This window comes from Sus scrofa, chromosome 9, assembly GCF_054392235.1.
Source record: "Sus scrofa isolate SSC_HxYL_T2T_F1_AM1 chromosome 9, Sscrofa_HxYL_maternal_Yorkshire_Landrace_v2.0, whole genome shotgun sequence".
Taxonomy (NCBI): Eukaryota; Metazoa; Chordata; class Mammalia; order Artiodactyla; family Suidae; genus Sus; species Sus scrofa.
The window spans coordinates 123,619,470-123,645,229 of record NC_139391.1 but is presented as its reverse complement, the minus strand read 5'-3'; the positions used below and the strand labels follow the sequence as shown (position 1 = coordinate 123,645,229).

Below are 25,760 nucleotides of genomic sequence, written 5' to 3'. Positions count from 1 at the left end.
GGCCTGGCCCAGAGGGACTCTGGGCATGAACGGAAGGCCCGCAAGGAAGGCTGAGCAAGTCTGACACCATAGAAAGCCGAGGCTCAAAGAGGCCAAAGGGCTGATGACTGGTAAGAGATACCATTGGGACTGGGGCCCAGGTCTCAGTCAGTGTTCCTTCCTCTGTGTTGCAAGATCTTTGGTGGGATGTTCTGCTCAGGACTCCCCTCTTCTCCCCGAAACCCTCACCTCTCTTCCTCCCTCCACACAGTCATGGAAAAGGAACTTAGGGAAGACTGACACACACCCCAGAGCTGGCCAGGTCACAAGGCCATCTCTATGTTAAATTTTTATTTTAATTAACAACGAGCAAAATCACTAAGAAAGCTTTTCAGGGTGAGAACCTGAGTAGTGAGTCCAACATGGCATGGATAAGGACCGAGGTGGGACCACCTGGTGTCATACAATGAAGAAGCCTCTCCTGGGACCTGAAGAGTGGGCAGTCCCTGACCCAGCCTTCTGGGCAAACAAGGCTCCCCCAAATCAAAAGGATCTTATTTTTTTGGAATTCCCGTCGTGGCGCAGTGGTTAACGAATCCGACTAGGAACCATGAGGTCGCGGGTTCGGTCCCTGCCCTTGCTCAGTGGGTTAACGATCCGGCGTTGCCGTGAGCTGTGGTGTAGGTTGCAGACGCGGCTCGGATCCCGCGTTGCTGTGGCTCTGGCGTAGGCCGGTGGCTACAGCTCCGATTCAACCCCTAGCCTGGCAACCTCCATATGCTGCGGAAGCGGCCCAAGAGATAGCAACAACAACAACAACAACAACAAAAGACAAAAGACAAAAAAAAAAGGATCTTATTTTTCTCCTGCCCTCAGTGGCTGGGTTCACACCTCTGCAATTCGTAGCTACAGTGTCATGACCCCATCAATTGTAAAGTGTGGCAAGTAAATCTGATACTAATAATAAGTAAAGTGCTGAAATTTGTGACTGGTTTCCTTTTTTCCATTAGAGTGGAGTCAGTGTTATAAATGACCTGTAATAAGGTCATTCTCACTCAGCTTGCGTTCTGGTACAGCTTCTTGACTGAGAGAGAAAAAAAATGGAGTCAGAGCTGATGCTGGGAGTACATCACATCCTCGGTGTGCCTATGGGGTCTCTTTGGGTTGTAGCCCAATTTGTCATGGTGTAGTGGCAGAGAAAACTGTTGCAAATTGTTGGTCCTGACAGTGTTTAGCTCTCTTGCTAAGGCAAATTTAATTTTTCCAACTACAGAGTGGAGTGAACAAGAACTTCTCCATCCTACCTGCCATCCTGCTGCAGAAATAAAAATACAAATGTACATGTATTTTTATGCATAAATACAAATAATGCATGTAGGAATAGAAACAAAAACTAAAGCTTCCGTTTTCTAAGAAAAGGGACTTCTTTAACACTATGCTGTTTGTAAAGCACATCGTATAACTCTTCCTATAACTAGGTCCTAAGTAGATAGCTTAAAATTGGGTGACAAATTTCTTTAGCTTCTCTGGTGATGGGACTGTATTCACACAGAGCGCTGTGGAGGACAGCAAGAACATTCAGATGCGAGTGTGCAAGTACAGGGCAGTTAGTTTTACTGGAAAAGCATCTCTGTCAGCTTAAGTGAGCCCTCCGCCACCTCACAATGGCTCGCTAATGGTACAAGAAGATAATGAGCTAGAATGAGTTCGAGTAAGTAGAAGCCATCATACTTTCCGAAAACACAGCTAACATCCTCTGGATGATGGGTCTGTACGTGGACTTCCCATTTGGACTGAGCAAGCTGACCCCCCCTTCCAGTGCTGACTCCTTCCTGGGAGCCCAGGGAGCACCCCAGGGTTGGCCGAGGAGCCAACTGGAGGAGAGCAAAGAGGGGCTTCCATCTGGAAGCCTTCATTCAGTGCTGACAGTGTAATCTTCATGCTCTTTGTGCTTTATCAACTTCACCAAGCCAGCTGAATGCCCCTCCCTGTAATGAATCAAGCTCTGTTTAGGAGGGTCAGTTCTGGGCTGGGTCCTCTGCTAAGCCCGGGGTGATGGAAAGTTTTTAAGTCATGGTCTCTGCCCGCAAGTGTAGTCAGAGCGATGATAGAAGCAATACTGAAATTAGGGGTGAAAGGTAAATTAAGAAATGCTCTTATGGAAGAGAATGTTGGAAGAGAACAGCGTGTCTGAGGATGGGAGTGATCAAAGTAGGTTTCAGGAAGAACTTAGGCGGGGACTTTACAGGGTGTGAAGGCCTGAGGTTAGATGGAGGGCGAGGAAGGACATGTCAGGAAAGGGAGAGGGCAGAGGCTCAGAGAGGCACAGGCAACCCTGACCCCCGTCCCGACCTTTGACCTCTCTCTGCCCTTCTCTCCCAACAATGGAACTGAATGTGAAGAAGAGAAAAATAAGTCACTACAACTAAAAAGTAGAAAAGTGAAACCTCGTGGAAATCATGATCTGAATTGAGCTGCAATGTTGTAAGTTAGCTGGGAGTGGCCCCCCTGGGGTCAGGACGACACGCCTGCCCCAGGCACAGAATTACGCATTTGCTGGGTGGATGTTGTCTGCCTCATTCAGTTGCCTTGGAAGCACAAACCCGTGACTGTCTTTGTATCTTATAAGTGTCTGGCTGGATCAGGCTGACCCCTGGATTCACTCTGCATGATCGAACTGCTGATGAAGAAATCACAACAATAACAGAGTTAGGGCTCTTTTGTCACTTTCCATGGATGGGATGGGGCCGGGCTGGATTCAGCTTCCGGCTTCCCTTTGCTCGGGCCCTTCTTTGCTGGTGAGTGCTGAGCCTGCGCCCAAGGTCTTGATATGTATCACTAGGGTCTGGCCAGGAGCAAAGTGAACCATGGTCGGCTCATGAAGAAGCCATGCCTACAGGTGATAGCTTCTCCAGTCCACCTCATCAGCGTCCCCTCCAAAGCCCAGTGCAAGAAAGAAAGCCTGGAAATGCAGAAGAGTAAATCTCACAGCATAAAGAAATGGGGGGTAGGGGCGGGCAGGGGAAGACAGTTGTTGTTGTTTGTGTGTGTGTGTGTGTGTGTGTGTGTGTGTGTGTGTTTTAAATTAATGATGGGAAGGATTTGAAGACTTGTACAATGGCTTTGCCAGCAAAAATGTAATTAGCTGAAGACAATATGCTGCTGATGTTGGAGCTGGTGGTTTAATGAAGCCTGCCCTAATGAGAATGTCAGTGTCTTGCTCAGAGATTGCCTTCACAAACCAGGCCTCTTCTCCAGATTTTGTGCTCGATTAGTTCCAGAGAAAAATTGAATTATAATAATTTTTTAACAGGGAGAAACAAGAGCACTTAGAGTATGGCCCGAGAGGAGACTCTTTTGACTGTCACCCTTCCCTGTGCCTGCCCACCTTGATGTCAGACAAGGCTTGCTGGCAAGGAGTGAGGGGCTTGGAGGGACTCTTAGCATGTGCGGCACTAATTATGTTCATACATCAGCATCTCCCCCCGTCCTGAATTCCCTCGCCTGTTCGTTTGCCACAGTTCTTCAGTTCTATTATGCAATTGCTTGATGCCAAGATTGAGTAACCACTGGAGTGTTATAAGAATTGTGACCATGGATGCCCGTTCTTCTCAGTGTTGTGGGTCAAATAAGTTACAAGTTAGAAGAGCCTTATGAGCAGATAGCCATGCATAAGAGTTTTGCTAATTTCTCTATTTGATGAGCATTGAATGACTTGCGTTGGGAGTGACCATTATCATTGGTCAGGTCCTAATGCAAAACGTGACCTGCAGAATTTCTCTTACCTTTTCCAAATCTGTTGGTCAGCGGACTTGGGGGTCTTAATTTCCTTGAAAATGTTCAAGTTGCACACTTTCTCCCTAGTCTGTCTTATGTGTGTGTTGTGCTTTCATGGAACACACCTGCTGTTTCTCTCAGGGCTCTGACCTCAGAACAAGGGCTTACTGATAGCACAGAGATCTGAGTTTGTGTGCACGTGTGGCAGGCTCAGATTTCCTGGCAGGTTAAGAATCCGACTAGTATCCATGAAGATTCGGGTTTGATCCCTGGCCTCGCTCAGTGGGTTAAGGATCCAGCATTGCTGTGAGCTGCAGCGCAGGTCACAGTCATAGCTCGGATCGGGAGTTGTGGCTGTGGCTTAGGCCAGCTACTGCAGCTCCTATTCCACCCCTAGCCGAGGAACTTCCATATGCTACGGGTGCGGCCCTAATAAGAAAATTTAAAAAAAAACAAAAAAACAAAAAAAAAAAAAACAAGTGTGGCAGGCTCTTCTCAAAGAAATAAGTGAGCATCTGTACCCTTTAACCTTGCAGGCATTTGATTTCACTTGGAAACATCCACCCAAGATCGGGTCTCTCCCAAGATCAGTTATCTCCAGAGAGTTTCCCTGCCCATGTCAGAAGGACAGCCTGATAAGTATGGCCACCCATGGCACAATTAAATTATCACCTGGAATTATGTATTTGGTCAACTAGGTGATCAGATTAAGGGATTGGCAATAGAAGAAGATGGGGAGCACATGGGACAGGCAGTGAAGCCAGTACCGAGTGCAGACATCTGGGAACCCTCACTCGTATAACCCTAAGAGTTAGTTATAGGATCAAGACCATCCAGGGCTTAATTTAGAGAAGATGAGAAGTTGGGGAATTGGGGTCCAGGCTACAGTTCTGGGCCCCCTTTCTACTCGACAAGGTCATAAATCAACATCATCAAGATCAGTGGCTGCATCTTGGTCTGGGCTCATATTGCCCCTAAACTTGGGCAGGTTAATTGAACCCGTCTGCGCTTCTGTTTCCTCATCTACAAATAGAAATGGCAATTTCTACTACTTATAGTCACTGGTAGGATTGAAGAAAATAATGAATGTAGTTCACCACTCGCTGTGTTTGACACCCAGCAAATCCTTTGCAAATGGTAGTTACCAAGGTTTCTTCTCCATTGTACCAATCCTATAGGACTAAGGCAGCATGAGCCTAGAATTACAAAGCAAGGCAGGAATTCAGGGGAGGAATTAAGCATATGTCATGGGATTGCTAGAGGTAGCTGAGAAATGCTTTTGTAGTGGTTTGTAGCCTTTGAAATCTTTACAAAGCTAACCGGCAGCCCTGTAGGATTGTCACCTCTCCCAGTACAGAGATTGTGCCAGTGGAACCTCTACTGTGAAAGAGAAGCCTGGCAGGGCTCCTGAACATAACCAGGCCATGCCCACACCAGACCTCCCAGCAGCCATGGTAAAGTTGGACCTCTGTGTGTGGGACAAATATATGATTAAGACCCAACCCTATGTTAAGGACCTTCTACCTGTCTCCTCTCTAGCAGGCATCCCCTGAATAGTGCAGCCTGTAATGGTCCATCTCAGTTTGTAGCTGCAGAGGAAAAAGACCTTTTAAATCTCCACTGGTTCCGAGAGTAACCTTGATGAATAAGTACCCAAATCAGGGAAATCTTGATATCTTGACTCTCTCCACTTTTTATTCCTACTTTTTTCATTTGGGGTCATTGGGAACCGCTCCCCGCCCCCCAGCTGCCTTGCAAAATGTCTGCCCTCAGTGACTAGTTTTTACCGTTGGTTTTTATTTGTCCAGCCTCAGCTGTTGCCCTCAGAGCTGGTAGGTCTCTGAGACCTCTTCTCCTCCCCTTAGGCTGGGCTGCCTGACTTCTGGGGAGACGGAAGGCAGAGGGGTTTAACAACTCCATTATGTGCAGAGAGAAAGAGGGTTAAAGTCTAATGGTCATTAGCATATAACATGCCAGCTGCCTCTTCTGTTACTTGTTCAATAATTCCCTTAATGTCAGGTCCTAATGGAGCAGATTATTGTTATTATTTTATTTCATCGAGATCACCTACTGCATAAAAACAAAGAGGAAAGAAGGAAAGGAACATGGCCAAGAATAGGCATGGAGCATTATCCAGCTGGAGATATTTATTTATTAGCTTCATGCTTGGCTTGTGAATTTCAGAAGGGCTGGTGCGCAGAGCTGGTGGAGGGAGCCTGTCTCATGCTGCTCTGCCCGTGGGCTGCTGAGACAGCGACCTGGAGTGCTTTTGCTTCTGTGTGGACCCGTTTATCTCCCAGCCTGCCTGTCATGCACAGGACACACATCTGTGCACCTGCATGCACACATACGCACACGTGGCTTCCAGGTGGGGCCAGCCTCTTAACACAGCACTGATGGGGTCCCATCCAGCATGTCCAGTGAAGCAGCAGCATCTCTCAAAAATGTGCTAAGTCCACATCTGGAGGGAGTGAGGACCTCAGCTTTGCCCCGGTCACCTGATTCCTCACGGCTCTCCCATTCTGCAGCAATCTAGGCCAGTCTTTGGAAGTGGGGGATCCAATAGGGTAGCCTTGGATACAGAAAACCCAGCCCGTGGCAAGCTGCTTCTGTCACCCTGCTTCATGCTGCTGGTGCTTGACCTTTGCCTTCTCATTAGGGCAGACGCCAGGTACCCACGCCACTAATGATCAGAGAGCTCCGAGCTCCTTATGAACAGATGGACTCCCTTGCTTTCACTTTGGGATAGCAAAGTCAAGGCTCCAAGGTAAGAAAAATCCCAAGAACTAAAAAAGCAGCTCTATAAAAAGAATCTGAAAGAGGACAACTTGAAATAGCCCCGGCTGACTCCAGCACACTAGCCTCCAGCCACTTTCCCTGCAGAGCTTCAGGCTCTCATTAGATGAAACTCCTGAAGTCTCATAAAGAAATTGAAGACAAACTTTCCAGATTAAAGAAGAAAGGCAGTGATCAAACCTAACAGAATTAAAAGTTTTAGACCTGGGTAGAGAAAAAAAAATTAAGTTTTACAGTTGAGTTTTCTCTCAAGAAGAACTTCATGCTCATAACCTCTTGGGGTTGGGAAGGCCCTCAAATGTCAACCTGCCTAACCTGGTTGACAGGTTAAGTGCTCAGTCTTAGGGTTCATCTCTTGCTTAGGTATGGAAGGTTGTCAGGTCCCGATCGTTACCCCCCAAATAGCATTTTAATGGGAGATCTTGGGGGAATAGGGGGCACATTTTGTCTTGCCTAAGCTTTGGATACTTGGACCTGGAAGGGTGGGAAAGTGGCTCTGAAGCACCTCATGGCAGCAGGCTGATGTTGTCTCAGGCCCCAGTGAGAGGCTGCCCAGCAGGGCGGGTCTGTCCCCTGCCAGTGGGATGTGCAGTTCACGTCAGTAGCCCCAGAGGACACATCGAAGTCTCGTAATTAACATGGTGGCCCGTGGCAACTGGAAAGCATTTCCATGCAATTAAAGACTTCAGAAAACCCTCAAGGGGAGGTAATGTTCCTAATAATTTATAAATTGAACTCGCTACTTAATATGCTTAACATGTAGCTCTTCTGTTTGGGAAGGAGATGGGCAGGGGAGAATGGATTCTTCACCAGCCACCGTAGAAAAGTGAATCTGCCAGAAGAGCAAACCAAGGGGCTTTCTTTTCTGGTTTAGGGACTCTTGGCAGTGAAGGAATCCTCAAGGTCAAGAATTTCAGTGACATCTTCTCATTTCAAAGGCCTTATTGTGCCTTTGGGGAAGGGGCGGGTCTGCTTTTTGGGGCTCCATTGGCTAGCTGGAGTCGACCCATCTCTGAAGAATCAGTTCCATCCCTTCCTTGGTCTTTAGTCTCTGGCCTTACTGGGCAGGAAGAGCTCCCAAATATTTTTTCCACCATTTGTTTACCAGGTTAGAGCTATTTCCAGTTTGATGGGGATCAGTGTTATAATCAGGAAATTTCCAATTTGGAAGAGTCAGTGCATTCTTTTCAGTCACCTCATTTGATAGACAAAGGCCTGGGGCAGGTTCAGAGAGGCTGTGCAGCTTGCACAAAGTCATCCACCTGATTAGCTCTGATATTTTATTGGTGACCTTCGTGCTATTAGAAACGTAGGCCTAGTTTTCCAGTGGGCTCAGAGGAACATAATGGGACTTTGGAAAGTCATCCGTTCACCTTGTCCATTCCTTATCCCTGGAACAGTAGATCTAGATTAGAATATGGCCAGCATTGCCGTATGGGCTTACACATTTTTTCTCCTCTTGATCTGTCTTCTTTGAAAGCTGGAGATAGATATGAATGATCACTGTCCTACAGGAGAGAGGGCCTTTGCCCTAGACCTTAGGGCTTTGTTATTGGGGAAAAATAGGTGACATGATAGGCCTCCAAACTTATTTATTTGATTCTTATTTTTTTTAACCACCGCTTAATTCCTTTAGGAATAACACTTGAATTCCATGTGCCCAGTTGCCTTGAGGGATAATTAATTATGTCTCAGATTCACTCTTCTGGTTACTCCTCGGGTGAAGCTAAACTCTGAAATGCAAACTGATAGATTGGCTGCAGACACTTGACAGATGGCAGCTGGAAACATAATCTCAGCTTTTCCAATTCTCTGCCAAGGGTTCACAAAACCCAGGTGACTCCCTAACCTTTGGTGACATTTGATAAATCCAGATTCTTTGTTTTGGGGTTTTGATCATATGACCCTTGATTGGGGATAACGGAAGAATTCCACTGGCCTCCGAGGTGTTAGCTAGAGTGTCACCTTTAGTTCCAGATACCTTTACTTTTCACAGTTGCTTCAGTTGTTTGAAAAGAAGTAATTGCAGGCTATTTCCAGTCCTTGGGATCTGTTTTTATCTTCCTTTTGTGCTTACGTTTATCTTTCAAAACCAAATTATAGAGATCATTTCCTCTCACTCAAATACAAACACCATGAGATCAGAATCTATACCTGTATTATTCACCTCAGTGTCCTCATAACAGTGACCATAAGAAAAATGCCTCCCAAAAGTGAGTAAATACTTGTGGAAGGATTGAGTAATGAATTGAATGAATGAATCGCATAAGCAACTGACTCATATCAGCTTTTCTTGCAGGCATAGAGATGATGTCCATATTGAAATATGTTTGAAGTTGACCTTCCCTCCCTCCCCCACCCCCCTTCCACTATTGAACACCTGCTTCCTGGAAGGTACTATGATTGACCCTGGAGCTTAGTGTCCTCTGCTCTCATGAAGTCTATGTCTGATAGATGAGATTGACAAGCAAATCAGAGGTAAAAGTATTTATGGTTAGCTACGTGGAGGGTTCTGTGGCTGATCCAGTGAAACTAGGGAAGAATTAATTGGCTGAGGTTATGTCATTACACTGACTTTGAAGGACCAGTAAGTGTTAGCTGAGGGCGGGAGGGGTGACCCATCCTGGGTACACAGGTGAGATAATGAGACGGTCTTGCCATTGGCCTGCATGACTGGGATGAGCATAAAAGGGACACCTGCCTAGAACTTTCTATCCCTGAGCAATCACCATCAATGTTATATAAAACATTGTTACATAAACATTCCCAATTCTACAAATTGTCTGACAGACCTCATACTACTCTCCTAGGTAAGTGCTGAAAATGTCAGTTTCATGATAAAATAAAAGCTGATTTCATTTGTTTGATCTGTATTAAAGCCAAGAGAAATGATTTATTGATTTTTTTTAAAGAAAAAAAAATTTAAATGCCATTTCTTGCAAGCATCTTATTAATCGACGTGGAATTCTCGTATACCCCAAACACACTTCTAGTTACAAAATTTTAAGTTTTGAGGAAAATCAATAGAATAATCAGAAAAATCATGAAACGATGAATAAAGAGCAAAACAATTCCACGTCCTGCCGTCAGTGTTACTCTTTTTTTTTTTTTTAATGTTCAATGTTTGCAGCTTGTCACTTGTCACTTGGGTCCAGATGTACCTAATGCTTGTTGTTTTTTGTTTGGTTTTGTTTCTAATGCCATACAAATTGAAGCTAACACGTAAATGAAGAACACATTCTGAGCACAGCTAGGGTAATACAGAAACTCAAAGCCAGGCGTGTGTGTGTGAAAAACTCCTCTGTGCTCTTTGTAAAGCCTGTGTGATGACATTGCCCACTGAGTTTGTCACTGTGCTCATGTTCTCACTGTTGGGGGTTGAATGCTTGGAGGAATTTTGTTCCTCCCAACAAACTTTCTTTCTTTATTGAAGTAGAATGTATATAGCAAAGTGATTCAGTTACATATATATATGTATGTGAATTTCATATTCTTTTCTGTTATTGATTATTAAAAGATATTGAAATATGTTCCCTGTGCTATACAGTAAATCCTTGTTTATCTGTTTTTACATATGGTGGTGTGTATCTGTTAATCCCATACTCCTAATTAATCCCTCCCTTCCCCTTTAGTAACCATAAATTTCCCAACAAATTTTCTTTTGTCAGACAAGAAGATTGTCCAGCTCGCCTTGCTCTTTTTGACTTGGTTGTTAGGAAGCTCCTAGCTTTTCTTGGCCCAAGCTTTGTTTCCATTCCACCTGCCACCTCTTGGTTCCATCAGATTATTTGAAAGAAAAATCCTAGGACATCTGTGGCTTTCATTGAAACTGCTTAAAATTCCCAGTGGAAGTAGAAAGGATAAAAGTAATGATAGCATGAAAGAAGTGTAGTTTATCACAGGAATGCAAAAGCAAGTGAATTCGACCCCTGGATTTTCTAATCCTCACCATAGAAAGAACGTTATCAAAGCAGTAACACCCATGCCTTTTCCCAGCAAAGTGGAGGCCCTGTACATATGGTTCTCTTACCCACACCCTTCTCACTGGATAGAGCAGATAAGCAGTCTGGAGGAGTCTATGTGTAGTGATTTTACAAATTATTATCATTGCAAAATATTATTATTATCATTGCAAAATATTATTATTATTCAATAATGCTACAGATTAATATCATATAACATTATGGATATCATTTCAATAATAGTCCACAATTAGTATGTCATAACAAAGTGTTGTGACACCTGCCATCAATCTAGGTTATAGATACAGAGAAACTGTTCCACAACTCGAGTCCCTGAGAATCCTTTTTCATACACCTGTGCTGAGTTTCACCTAATGTCTGGAGCTCATTACTGGTACCTGAGTATTAAAAAGCTGAGGTCATCTGGAGTCACCAACTCTAAGCAGAGGAAATGTTTTGCTAAAGCAAGACTAGAGATGCTAAATGCACTGGCTTCACCCAGTGAAAACTTGTGTTCTAGCATTCTGTACATTCTTATTTTTAAAAATTTAGCATAAAATATTGCAAATTGAGTGTCTAGGCCCCTATGTGGTAAAGGGGATTTTAGATTGATCTAACAAAATAACGCCATGAGCAGAGCAGTGGAAGAAGATCTGGGTCGAGAACCAGTTCTGCACGGTTTATTTTGTAGTTTCTCTGGGCCTTTGTTTCTTCAGAAAAGGAGGGACTGTGTGTAAAGATTTTCCCTGGATCTCTCCATTGAAAGGAAACACAGATTTCTTTGTTGAAACTCAACTGAATTGAGAGTCTTGATGGTGTCCTCCAGACACGACATGATGTGTGATGCACAGTCTTATTTTAGCATAGAGACCTTGCGAGGTGCTGCTGTCTTGGCCCCACCCATTAACCTTGCGTTGGATGCTGAGTGGGTGCTTGGTGAAAGGTCCTGTGTTTACAGGAGTGTCTCTTTGACCCACTGTCAGCTAGATGCGCACTTTGAGTGGCTTCTCTTTTTTCTTTGAGGAGTGGGGATGGATAGAGGTGGAATCACCCACTCTCTCCAGCTCTGTCCTTTCACAGTTCATGAGATGTCACCACTGTGCACATCACATGTCTCTGGGGAGCAGAGCTCAGTCAGGATGACTGTAGCCTAGGGCTTCAGAAGGTAGATTCTGGAGTGGGAGTCGTTTTGGTCCCACAATTCAAATTGTTTTTCTTTTGCTTTTTAGGGCTGCACCCACAGCATATGAAGGTTCCCAGGCTAGGGTTGAAATTGGAGCTGTAGCTGCTGGCCTACACCAGATCCAAGCCATGTCTGTGACCTACACCACAGCTCATGGCAATGCCAGATCCTTAACCCAGTGAGCGAGGCCAGGTGGCGAACCGGCATCCTCATGGATACTGGTCAGATTCATTTCCGCTGAGCCACGACGGGAACTTCCTAAAATGGGGAAATTGTTGATCCTACTTCTTAGAGTTAAAAGTATAGAGTGGTTGGGATGAAATGCCTGATACATAGTAAGAGCCCCATAATGGACCGCCGTCCTTGCTTTAGGATGCATAACATGGGGCATGGATCTGTGGCCCGGATCTTAGCACCTCCTCTTGTGAGCACTGGAAGGAGAGCAGAGAGGAGGAGTGGAAGGGGCTCCGGGAGACCTCTTGGCGGCATGAAAGATGGTATTTAAGCCATTCCTGGAGATTGATGTTTATGTTCCTCTTACAGCTCTTTAGGGAGTAAAATCACCTCTCACTTTCACTCACCTAATTCAAAGTCTGACAACTTCTTCCTTCTCTGCGGCTTAATTACCTATTGTTGCAGTTTCAATTTGGGGTGAGGGAAAGGGTAGTGGGCCTGACTCGGAGATAAAGGGTCTGCTGAAAAACCACTGGGCTTGACTCAGACACGCATCCTCAGCAAATGGGTGCAGGGCTGGGTTATGCCCCAGGGACTCTGTGCACATGTCTGCAAGAACACCTGGAGGGCGACGGATGGCCGGGGCAGCACTTACCCCTTGGCTGTGGACTCCCAGCCCCCCACTGTCATCTGAGTAGTTTCATATTTATGCTTTCTCTGCACTCACTTGAGAGATTTCACCCGAAGAAAGTGTTCTGCAGATTTAAAAGAAAAATTTGAAAATCTGGAGGCCAGTGTATATGCCCAACAAGCCATCTGACATACACAAACTGTCCCTTGGCCACTGACTGTTGCTTTTTGTCTCAGCTTCTCTGAGCTGCCTGTTTGAAAGCGCCAACATTGTGTGTGTGTGTGTGTGCGCATGTGTGTGTTCCTTTGCTCACAGTGATGGTGGGAAAGGAAGGATCAATGGGAAGATGTACAGGGAAAGGAACTTTGTAAATCCAGGACATAATTATTATGAGACTGGAAAATCTTCTCTAATGTCTTTGAGGGAATCATCCTGACCCAGCCCTGTGTGGGTGGCCCCCTGGGGATTAGTAGAGGGTTTTCGTCTCTAGCCTGCATGATGGGGTAGCGGTGATTGAAGCCCAAGGTTGAGAGCAGAACCGTTTGGCACACCCCCACCTAATGAAATAGGTTTGGAAGGATATTGACCAACATAAAAGAGTGAATACAGATTATGCACAGGAAGATTTATGCCCCCCGAGCGCTGTTCAGCAACGGGCTTGCAGGCCCTTCCCTCCAGATGCCACCCTGATGTATGTCAAGGTGAGGCATCCAGTCTCCGTGGCGAGCTCTGCATCCTCGCCTCTGGCCTCCGACAGACAGCTGAGGGGTGCTTGGGTTTTTAAGTAATGGCCTCAGCAGATGGCCTCGGAGGACCAGAAAGTTCGGGAGGAAACTCCTTTGCCAGTCTGACTCCAGGACACGAGTCTCAGTTCCTTCTCTTGAGCTGTAGCAAGAATGGACGCATCACTAAGGACTGTGGGAGTGGGAGAGCACTGTCTCCTAAAGTAGCAGTGACCCCCAAAAGTCACGCTCAGGTGATGAGGTTTTTGTGCACACTTGGTTGTAAGTTCCTGGCGGATGTAAACTTCTCTTTGGATCACTGGCTGGTTTCCACCTGCTGGGGCAGTTACTCTGATGGAGACCTTTAAGGAAGGTTAGGCTGACAGCCTTGATGTCCTGTGTGATTCATTCTGTTAGGCCTTTTACACAGTTCCCTAATGTCATCCTTAAACACCCTGTGAGGATAAGTGGTATCTTCTCCATTGTGCAGGTGAGGAATCTGAGGTTTCAGATTTAGAGAACCCGCTGATCATTGGTGGAGCTAGAGGTGGAATCTATGTGTGATTGATAAGATGTGAAACAGGAAGAAACCAGACACCATCCCCCTGCTAAAAACTGGCCTGAAACCAGCATTACATGTAGCAGATTTACCTTAACTCACCCTCGCCCCCTTTACTGCTGCAGAAATGATAAGCACACACCCATACACACACACACAACCACAAAGATTTCTTCAAATGGTTTGCTAAGCCAGAAGCAAACGTGGATCACTTGAAATGATGCACTGGTCTTCCCAGTTCCTTGAACACCCATCACAGCAGACTGTCCCTTTGCTGCAGAAGGATGCTTGCTATAAGCAGTTACTGAACCAAAAGGAATGAATGAATGAAGGAATGGGTGAGTGATGGATGGTGGCAGTGGGAGGGGTGACACATCTTTGTGGGACGAGCTCACCCTTCTTCCCGCATCCATCTGTGGTCCTCTCTTCCCAGGGTGGCATGATTGCTCTGCTGCTGTCTATCTTGTGCCTGGTGATGATCCTGTACACGCGCCGGCGCTGGTGCAAGCGCCGCCGGGTCCCCCAGCCCCAGAAGAGCGCCAGCGCCGAGGCGGCCAACGAGATCCACTACATTCCTTCCGTGCTGATCGGTGGGCATGGTCGTGAGAGTCTGCGCAATGCCCGAGTGCAGGGTCACAACTCCAGCGGCACCCTGAGCATCCGGGAGACACCCATCCTGGACGGCTATGAGTACGACATCACCGACCTGCGCCACCACCTGCAGAGGGAGTGCATGAACGGAGGGGAGGACTTCGCCAGCCAGGTCACCCGCACCCTCGACTCCCTGCAGGGCTGCAACGAGAAGGCGGGGATGGACCTCACACCAGGTGGGCGAGCCGGTCCTTGTCTCTGACAGCTAGGGAGCTCTTTTCCAATTTCATGGCTGGTTGAAATAATGGGATGTGCCAGCACCCCTTTCCCAGGTGGGCAACAAGAGTAAGCTTCCCGCCCCCCCCCCCGCCCCGAGATGATGAGAGCTGCTTCCTAACATAGGAGATCAGAAGAACACGTATAAATTGGGTCCCTCTCCACTTCCACTTTGCACTGGAAGCAGAGGTACTTTTACACTCAACAGAAGAGTGGGTTAGAGTCTTTTTTGAACATAATGAGCAATCATCAGGGAAATAAGGAGATGGCAAGAAAGTTCAGTGTGTGTGTATGACGTTTTTGTATATAGCATGTTTGCCTGGGCAATTAAATTTTACATTGAAGTGGAGGGGACAGAGGTATCTGGTTTTTTTTCTGTGATTCCTGAGACTTTGGCCTCAGGTGTTTCGTTGTGTTGTCTTGCCCATGTTTCTATGGTCTTTACCAGGGATGTACTTCTTCAAAGAAAATGAAGGAATACAATCAAACGTTTGACCTCAGGCTCTTTGTGTGTTTGCAAGACACTGGGTGGAAGAGACTTTGACCTAATCTGGCTAAATAAAACCGAGGTCAACACAATGCAGAGGAAACGACTGTACTTTTCATGTATAGTCTATCTCCCAAACCTCTATAAATGAGCGACTATCCACTAATTACACCTCAAGATCCTTCAAGGAACTGCCCAATTATCTTGGAAGAAGACATTTTGGAAACTAAATATTGCCTAAGATCTGAGGACTTTCGGTGGGCCTTGAAAAGAGTGAAATCACATCATAGAAGTTTCTATCCTGCTTATTATCTAGAAAAGAGCCTGTAAGACTGGGCACTTCCTAATAAGATTTAAAGTCTGGAAAGTCCATGAGACTAGGGAACATGTCTTGAATGTCTTATTCCCCACAGCACCTGGCATAGTGTTAAACCCACCAAGTAGCCATCATAATCTCAAATGCATCCAGGGAGCAGGCAGGTGGCACAGGTATGTGAGCGAACTGGGTGGCAGGCAATAGGGAATGGTGCAGACTGTGATTAAAGAGAGTAGGGGTATTCTGCCTGAACGCACTCAAATTCAAATTCTTGTAAAACTCTGTTCTGACCAAAAGAAAGAAATCTGTCATCTGTATCTCACCAAAGGGCCACATGTGGTAACTCTATCAATATGGAATTGGTTGAATTGGCTTTTTGTCCATAATCACTTTCTTCACTCCTTCTCTCGTCACTTCGTAGTCCCCTAGAAATCAAAGAGAAGGGAGTTCCTGTTGTGGCGCAGTGGTTAACGAATCCAACTAGGAACCATGAGGTTGTGGGTTCAATCCCTGCCCTTGCTCAGTGGGTTAACGATCCGGCGTTGCCGTGAGCTGTGGCGTAGGTCGCAGACACGGCTCGGATCCCGCGTTGCTGTGGCTCTGGCATAGGCTGGCAGCTACAGCTCCGATTAGACCTCTAGTCTGGGAACCTCCATATGCCGCAGGAGCGGCCCAAGAAATGGCAAAAAGACAAAAAAAAAAAAAAAAAAAAAAAAATCAGGGAGAAGTATTTCAGTCTCTGCCAGTCCCTCCATTTAAAGCTTTGTATTTCAGGTCTGTGAAACCCTGATCTGTTTGGTTCCTGCAGATTCCCTTGCTCTCACTTTCTTTTGGCCTCGTCTTTTAAAGTTTTCACCTCGACCTTTCCTTACACAGGCAGCGACAACGCCAAGCTGTCGCTGATGAACAAGTATAAAGATAACATCATCGCCACCAGCCCCGTGGACGCCAACCACCAGCAGGCCACTTTGCTTTCTCACACCTCCAGTAGCCAGAGAAAGCGGATCAACAACAAAGCCAGAGGTATCCATGTCTGATGTTAGAGCTTGAAGTTCCCTTCCTGTCAGGAGAGGCAGGGCTGTTAATATCCTTGACCTCCACTCTCAGGCCTGGCTAGCATGGCTATGTTGGCACAGTCTTTCTGGAGGTCTGTTGAGTGTTACCCCCAAATTTAAATAGGTGCACAAACCATTTGACCAAGTAATTTGATCGGTGATAATTTATTCTTAGTAAATAACTGGACAGGTACACAAAGGTGTGTATAGGAGACTGTTGATCACAACATTGTTTAAAATAGCAAAAAATTGGAAATAGCTTAAATGTCCATCAGTAGAGAATTGCTTAACTCCCTGTGCATCTGTCTCCTATCTAGTGGCTTCTCCTGCAGCCACTGAAGATGAAATCCTAGGTCTATATTTGTTACTATGGAAAGTTGTCCACTCATCTGGCCAATGGGGAAAAAATAAGGTTATAAATTAGAAAGTACAACAGAATGCCCTTTTTAAAGGGAAATTAAAAAAAATCTTTATATATTTCTGTATGAGAAAAAAAGATGCAGTGTCTTCATCAAATGTTTACCAGATTTTTTTTTTTCTCTGATTTAGAGGATTTAGAGGACATCCGGGTTGCTCGTTTTTATACATTTCAGGGTATTTTGTTTATTCTTTTCTCCTTCACATTGAAGATAGTTATTCATCCTAGAACCAGAAAAAATAAGAGAGATATTAAAACATGTAGACAGATGCCCCTTAAGACATAATTCCAGTCTCCTGTCAATCAGAATCATGACCTGTAATGAGGGAAATCTTCCTTTCTTGCTTTTCCACCCATCATCTGCAAAGGTCCTGTGGCAGGTGGCTCTCCTCACTTGTGTCAGGAGCGTGGGCTGGGGGGAGGTGGGGCCCTAGTGATGGCTGTCGTAGAAAGGCCTGCTTCTCCTATAAATCTATGTATCAGGAAGCGCCAGTCCCGGTGGCTACTCCTCACAGATTGGCGCTCACCTGTTCTTATTTTCCACTTGAACTTGCCCATTGATTTGGTGCCATGACGACAAAACTGAAGACACTGGTTTTACCCTTGTCTTTTCATTACAGCTGGTTCCGCCTTCCTGAACCCTGAGGGGGATTCTAGCACAGAGGCCGAAAACGACCCCCAGCTGACCTTTTACACTGACCCCTCTCGGAGCCGAAGGCGCAGTAGAGGTAGGAAGGATGGAGGGGGGAGGTGGGGAGAAAGGGGATGTGGGGGAGGGGGTTGGGGGGCAGGAGCTGCAGAGGTGCCGGGTCCTGTGGGGGGCTCTGTGGACCAGAGCCAGGTTCTGCAGGAAGAATTCTTGGACCGAAACTGGTGTTTCCTCCTAAGGAAGAAAGAAGAGAGAGAGTGGAAAATTTCAGAGAATCATCTCTCCCAGATAATGGCACTCTCAAACAAGTTTCCAAGTTGTTTGAAAGGCTATTTCTTGGTCAGAAGACTCTCAGTGCCTTCTGGAAGCCTCAGGAGTCATGTTTTGCTGTTTAGACACATGTAAAGTTGATAAAGTGTATTCTATGTGAAAAATACCCTTGCTTCTCCAGCCATAATGGCCCTGGGCTTGGGGGAGGCAGGGCCTGGGGGATGGGATAGTTGAGGGATGATCTGTGGCCTGAGAACAAGTGTAATCGGGTCGGAGCTTTAACCCCCTACCCGCTAGAGTCATAGGACCCGCAGCGTCCAAGTCCCCTCCCTTTCCTGGCAGAGCCCAGGTTGGTTCATCCATTCTCCTCAGCATTGATCGAGTTGTCCCTTCCTGCAGCCACAGTCTGAGCCACTCCAGCCTGATGCTGGATGGCTTCAGGTGTGGCTCTTGCAGCTGTGGCTGCCACTGCCTGTGACTTTGTGGTGTCACCATTATCGCTGAGGGAGGTCTGTGTTCGGGTAGCAGTCGGCCTCACCATTTGCTTGCTCTGTAATATCAGATAAGGCCAACTTCTCTAAGCCTCAGTTTCCTCACACGTTGAATGGGTTAGCAATACCTCACACAGAGGGCTAAATCACATTAAAATGTGCCTTTTGGGTGACTGGCAAGACGCCGTGAAATCTCTGTTGTTGCTGCAGCCTCGAGTTCCTATGGCACTTCATGTTGAAGAATCTTAGACAGGGGCCCCTTCAGGTACCATGGAGGGTGTTTGAGTGTTAGCATCTTGTGTTATAGCCAGTAACATTTCCCCCAACCGATAATCAACCAGTGCACCCCCTGAAAGACACCTACCTTTGGCCACCTCTCCCTCCGCTGGAGTTCCTGTCATACCGAGAGAATTCTTGCCAGAGACTGAAAGGAGCTCTGCTAATTCTTCAGTTCTGGTTTCTGCAGGCTCTGCTGCTGTCAGTACAAAATTTCTTCCTACCACTTTTCTCAAGATCAGTGGGGCTCTGGGCCACCCCAGTATCTCTGATGTGAGAATATGGACCCCTGACCCTCTTTACCTGTTTATATTCAGCAGAGATTTGACCTAGGCCCATCCAGCGTAGGCCACAGCAAAGCAGGGTGGATTCTGCTTTAGTGAAATCCCATTTAAGAAAATCTATAATAATGAATTAGAGTGAGTTTCTTTGCTGCATAAAACTGTTCCTTTTCAATACCAAGCTCTCCTAGTATATCAGCTGTTTATTGCTATTAAGTAGATTGTAAGCTTCTTACGGATGGACATGTCTAATTCATTTTTCCAAAGTGCCTAGTGAGGGATTTGCCTGTAATAGATGCTTGCCAGTGTTTGTTGGATTGAACTGGATACATCAATCAGGCCAGCAAAGAATTTTATAACCCACCTGCCATGGGTCAGGCTTTGTGATCAGTGGTAGAAACATGAAGACATGGCAGAGCGATAAGGCTTAATTTAATAATACAAATAAAGTAAAATGAGTACTCGGAAGAGAGAACAGTTCATTCTACCTGGGAGCAATAGGAGGCAAAAAAAGGAGAAAATAATTAGACTTAGGTTATATACAATATATAGAATTTCTTAAAAGAGGAAAATCTAGGGGAGGGAGGCATTTCAGTAGAGGGAAATAGCAGATACAAAGCCTTGAAGGCACAGAAGAACATGGTATTTTCAAGCAAATAAAAGGAGCTCAGGAGTTCCCATCATGGCTCAGTGGTTAACAAATTGGCTAGTATCCTTGAGGACGTGGGTTCTATCCCTGGCCTCGTTCAGTGGGTTAAGGATCCAGCACTGCCATGAGCTGTGGTGTAGGCCACAGGTGCAGCTCGGATCTCGCATTGCTGTGGCTGTGGCGTAGGCCAGCGGCTACAGCTCCGATTGGACGCCTAGCTTGGGAACCTCCATATGCACCTTGTGTGGCCATGACAAAAAAAAAAAAAAAAAAAGGAGTTCAATATGGCAGTTGTAATCTGGGATATAAACATATAGGCACAGAGGGTAGGAGAGATGAGGCTGGGTAATAGGCTGGCTACCAAATGACCATGCATGTGCCATATTACTGAGTGTGCACTTGGTAAGAGGGAACCCCTGGAAATCTTGAAGTCAGGTAGAGATGCTGGATGAGGGGTTGATGATGCAGAAGGACCAGAGAAGCAAGAGGATAAGTAGTAAGTCACTGCTATGATAGGTGAGCAGTGGCAAGTGCCTGTACAGTGACCGTACTCAGCGAGAAGGACTCTGACAGCAGAGTACACCAAGGGCTGGAGGAATCACAAGGAATGAGTGAGAATCTGTTCTCAAAGGTTTCAGGAAGTGTTTACAGGGAGATACTGTTTGAGCTGAAACTTGATGAGTAGGTGTATACCATGCTGACAAGGTGACAAAACCTCATTCTGTGGAGGAGGAAATAATACGTGCAAAGTCACAGGGACATAAATGAGAATCGTCTCGTCAGAGAGCAGTAAATAGTTTACTGGAATCAAGCATCTGGGGCAGGTTTATGGTTTGCTTAGGAAATAAGGCTGGAAGATCAGGGGAAAGTACATGGCCTTGGCTGAAGGGCTTGGTCCATTGGAGTCACTGAATCTTTTAAAGAGCAAAGCCCTGGTCTGCCCTGCCCGGTAAAGGATCCCTCCAGGGCAGCGAGGTGGCTAGGTGAGAGCAGGGGGAAGCTGAGGCAGGGAGACCGGGTGGATGGCTAGTGCTGAAATCCGAGTAGGAGATGATCGGCCTGGGGAGGGATGGAGAGGATAGAGGCAACAGAAATTTTGGACACACAATGAAAAAAGATTTAATGGCGTTGATGGTGGAGAGGATGTGGCTTATGAAGGAGAGGAAGAGTGAGACAGAATGGAGTTTGGCTGAGAAACCACGTGGCTGGCCGAGCTGTTCACTGGGTGTAGAAATGGGGCGGGGGGAGTGGGCTTCGAGAGAAGTGGAGAGTAGAGTCCAGTTTTGGTTATCGCCCTTGAGCGCCAGAAGGCCATTCTGATGATAGACCTGCTGCTCAGGCCTGGTCGGGGCCTGAGTAGAAATGTGTACGTGTGTGGAAGTAGACTCCGTGTTGAAAGGATATCGACATGGATGGAATATTCCCAGCGAGGGACAGAGGGTCTAGAGGCTGCCTGCCAGCCTGGAATCACTCCCTCCCAGCTACTGCCAACACATCCACTAAGGGAACCTGCTCCCATAAAGGAGGATGCAGTCACAGACCGATGCTTTCCCTGTATTTCTGAGCAAAGTACTTCCAAAGACTGCCCTGGTCCCAAGACTGAATAGTGAGTTGTCTGGGGGCTGTGGCCTCACTGGACCTGTGCTTCGATTCTGGCTCCCTCCTCTGTAGCTGCTTGACCCTGGACATGGCCTAGAACCTCTCTGATGCACTGTTTCTGTGCGGGAGCTGCCTCACCAGGTCAGGTCATTGTCAAATGCCATGAGCCCTGTAAGACCCTGGGCACTGGTGCCTGACACATAATTACACTTCCTGAGTGTTAACTGTCCCGAGAAGGTTAATCTCCTTGAGACTTATTTCCCTTATCTGTAAAGTGGGTAGTTACAGTACAGACTCGGAGATTGATTATAAGGAAGCAGATATTTAACATAATGTATGTGAAACACTGAGCACCTTGTCGGCCATGGTAGAAGCCCTTCATTGCTATCAATAATAAACATTAACGCAGACTGTGAGAAAATTCCAGAGGATCCACACGTTTTGTTGGCAGCTCGCCTTCCTTTCTTACTTTCCCACATCTGTTCTGCCTCCATGGGAAAGGTCCCTCTTGTGACTACCATTTTATCCTCTCCACCCAAAGCAAATAAAAACACACCCCAGAACCTCTCTTCTTAGCCCTGTCCCACCTACCTGGGAGAGTTTCTTATTCCCCAGCTTTCTTATTTTCTGGCTAAGCTGCCATTTATAACCTTACCCCAAGGACTGCGGGAGAGCCTCTGTTGCGACAGAATCTTTTACTCACACAGAGCAGTCCTTCCTCGTCTTCCTTCCCAGCCCTACAGAGCAAGAGTCACTTTTAGGACTCCCCCTCATAGAATAGGTACAACCTCTTCAAGCTCAGAAAGTTTCTCCTGAGAGGAGGTTTGAGCCCCAGGAGAGCTTGTGAGAGCGCCCTCTGTGGAAAGCCAGGGGAAGTGCAGGGAGTTGCAGTGTGGCGTGAGCGCATTCCCATCACCCTTGGGCAAGAGGTTGGAGCCTAGCCCGGCAAGAGCACGAGGACAGTGTCCTTCTTTCTCTTGTGAAGCTGGCCCAGGAGGCAGGCAGAGGATTTGCACACAAGTGACCTTTGTTGACCCTGAGGACCACCAGTGGCCCAGTCCCCTCTGACTCCAAGCGAGGATCTGTTCCATGATGGTGAAGGTTGCTGAGCTCACACAGTAGATGCATTTCCCACCTGGGCTAGGCTTGCCAGCTGCCTCCCCTGTTTGTCAGGGTCAACGGTGAGAGGCCAAGGTGGCCCTTCACTGCCAAGGTTTTCACCGTCGGGTGTCCTGCTTTTTGTCTTGCTTTCAGTGGGCTCTCCCCGAAGTCCCGTGAATAAGACCACCTTGACGTTGATCAGCATCACCAGCTGCGTGATCGGCCTTGTGTGTTCTTCTCACGTCAGCTGTCCTCTCGTCGTCAAAATCACCTTGCACGTCCCCGAGCACCTGATCGCTGATGGTGAGCCCCCCTCTGACGATGCCCCCTCTGCCCCTGCCCCCGAGAGGAAGGTTTCAGGGTGGGCAAGGAATATATAGACAGACGGGGGTCACCCTTCACTGTCACTGTGAGTGAGGACACATAAATCCAGATTAGAAAGACTTGGGACAAAATTAGATAGTCCACCACAAAGTCAGATAGCAGATTAAGGAGTTCCCGCCATGGCTCAGTGGAAACGAATCTGATCAGCATCCATGAGGATGCAGGTTTGATCCCCTGCCTCACTCAGTGGGTTAAGGATCCAGCATTGTTGTGATCTGTGGTGTAGGTCACAGACGTGGCTCGGATCCCACATTGCTGAGGCTGTGGTGTAGGCCAGCGACTGCAGCTCCAGTTCCACCCTTAGTCTGGGAACCTCCGTATGACACAGTGTGGCCCTAAAAAGACAAAAAAGAAAGCAGGTTAAAAAAAAATGAACAGACGACCTCCTCTCTATGTCTACTTTCCATTTCTGGGATTTTTTTTTATGTTTTTTTTTTTGCTTTTCAGGGCCACACCCTTGGCATATGGAAGTCCCAGGCTAGGGGTAAAATCGGAGCTACGTCTGCCAGCCTACACTACAGCCACAGCAACATCAGATCCCTGATCCACTGATTGAGGATCGGACCCACATCCTCATGGATACTAGTTGGATTTGCTTCCGCTGCACAACCATGGGAATGCCCCATTTCTCTTTGTTTCTAAATAAGCACCTATCTTTGTGGATGAATGCAGAGCATCCTGCCTACAGGTCCTTAGGCACCAAGATTCTCTTTGCCTTTGAGAGGGGAAAAGCTAAGTGGAGTCATAGTGTTTAAACATCAGCCACTTTTCGGTTTGATATGCCTGGTGAGAAATTCCTAATTGCAATAACTTGCTCTGAGCCTAGATCTCTGAAGCAAAAGTTTGCTTTCATCCAGGGGGACCCCAATATAATGAGGGAATGATATAGGTTCTTAGAGTCTCTGAATTAGTTCAGCCCAGAGCATCTAATTGACTTGTTAATGTCTGTTCTCTCAGCTGCTCTAAGGCTGAAAACAGGTGGGGACTGTCCATGGTGTTAGAGGGCCTGCTATTTCATGGCAGGTGAAGACAGGCAGCAGGTCCCGCTTCTTGGATGAGTGCCAGTGCCTGTGGCTGGGTCTCATGGAGCCGTGCCATGGCCATCACAGAGCTGCACTGTGCCTCTGTCCCCGGGGTCCACCTTAGTAGAGATTGGATGGGGCCAGGCGGCAGGGGATGATATGGTGGGAGGTCCAAGTGGCAGCCTAGCCTCCATCTGCGGACACCTGGCTCTGTGGCTCAGGACAGACCAGGATTGGTAGATGTAATGAGCTCAGGTTGGGGCTCACCTGCAGAGTGTTCCTTACCGGGTCTTCAGTGATGTGTGTATGTGTGTTGTGTGTGTGTGTGTGTGGTGTGCACACACTGGCATGCCTCCTCTCTGTCCCCCTGCAGGGAGCCGCTTCATCTTGCTGGAGGGGAGCCAGCTGGATGCCAGTGACTGGTTGAACCCTGCCCAAGTGGTTCTCTTCTCTCAGCAGAACTCCAGTGGGCCCTGGGCCATGGACCTCTGTGCCCGGCGGCTCCTGGACCCCTGTGAACACCAATGCGACCCCGAAACTGGTAGGCGGGAGCATCGGGCAGCGGGTAACTGTCGGAGTTCATGCCTCTTGCAATCACCCCCTCAGAACTCAGGCCCTCCCTCCAATTGTCCCGTTGCCATGGGGAGCCTAGACTGTGCAAGCTGGTAGCACGTGGCTTGGCTCCTGAGTGTGTTGGCTTAAAATGGGGGTCCTCTTCTGGCAGAAGGCTTGGAGGCATCCTAACTGCAGCGCCAAGCCAGATTAGGGCCGTTCAGGACGGCCTTCTCAGCCCATTTGCCCTCCAGTCAAGGAATATCAGCTACTGACGTTAGACTTTTTATGCATGTTTATTGTAGAAATTTTGGAAAATTTTGAAAAGCTTACAGAAGGAAATGATAACCATCTGTAATTCTATTTCCTGGAGAAATCGTTTAAAAAATTTAATGTCCCTCTTTCCGATCTTTTATCTATGCCCAATTTTTAGAGGCTTCTAAGAACACCAAGTCTGAGTTTTCTTGACTTTTTCACTCCAGCAACATTCTATCATGAGTTTCCCAGAACCACTAAACAATCCTCAATAACATAATTTTAATAGCCATTTGGTATTCCATTGTATGTCTCTATCATAGCTCATTTAAATTGCCCCTATTATTTGACATTTAGAATGCTTTAAATTTTTAATTTTTACAAATTCGACTAAAATGAATGTCTTTCCGCATAAATGTAGGGCACATTTGAAGTTACTTTTCTTCAGCTCGATCTTAGAGGAGAAATTACTGGGTCAAAGGGTATAGACATCTTTCAGGCTGTTCTGCTATGGAATGGGGCCAGGGCTGCTCTGAAAGAGCATTTGAATTCAGACACGGCATGCCTTGGGGTCCTCCCTGCGCTTCTTGAGCTCCAAGATTTTCAGGAGTACGGATCCTTCATCCCAGGTTGCTTTGCACTTTCATCGTAGAAGGAGTTCATCTCTGGTAGCCTTTATAAAAATCTGTTTGCAATAGATTCAGTACCACTGAGAGCTGCTTCCCAGAAAAGTGCTAAGATGCTTTAGCACCAAGGGAAGGGATGTACAGTCTCTAAGACCCCCAAGTGAAATGTTGGACTCCAGGACCAACTCCACCACCTCTCTGTACCTTATCTACAGCCCCTCCTCCTCCTACACACACACACACACACACACACTTAGAGATGCATCTTTTCCAGGTGCTGGGTGGAAGGATATTTGTAGAGCTTGACTCCATGGGCTCGAGTGCTTACTTCTGTTATAATCTATTACTGTATCTCTCTAGGGGAGTAACAGGTAACTACAATATCTAAAGTTCACCTTTTTAGGTCTAAAAGTTGTTTCTATGTGGGCCCATCCAGGTATTCTAGGTCCCCATATGGAGGAGAAAGTACAGCATTTTAAACATTTTATGTCTAAGACTGTGCTTACTTGCTGCTCCTCCCACGCTGTCAGGCAAACACCAAACCAGACAGATGGGCCATGCACCATGCCCAAAAGCCAGTGTGCTCGGAGAGAGAAAAGCAGGCTCATCTCCAAGGTGGGGCCTCCCCATGCAACTGAGGTGGTCTCTGGTCTCCCCTCTGGGTTGGATTAGGAGACCC

At 46.8% G+C, this 25,760-nt stretch overlaps 1 protein-coding gene across 8 annotated transcripts in view; it reads left to right on the top strand.

Annotated features, from left to right (window-relative positions):
* ASTN1 (astrotactin 1) overlaps window positions 1–25,760 on the top strand; it is a 319,448-nt gene that overhangs the window by 124,838 nt on the left and 168,850 nt on the right. For 4 of the 8 annotated variants that reach the window (XM_084977659.1, XM_084977661.1, XM_021063683.2 and 1 more), the window contains exons 3-7: window positions 14,217–14,610; window positions 16,330–16,476; window positions 17,547–17,654; window positions 22,396–22,545; window positions 24,022–24,189. In XM_084977659.1, the coding sequence (XP_084833785.1) occupies window positions 14,217–14,610; window positions 16,330–16,476; window positions 17,547–17,654; window positions 22,396–22,545; window positions 24,022–24,189 (967 nt within the window). Of the gene's footprint in view, window positions 1–14,216; window positions 14,611–16,329; window positions 16,477–17,546; window positions 17,655–22,395; window positions 22,546–24,021; window positions 24,214–25,760 lie in introns of all 8 variants that reach the window. The other 4 variants (XM_084977658.1, XM_084977660.1, XM_021063682.2 and 1 more) reach the window with 1 other exon arrangement.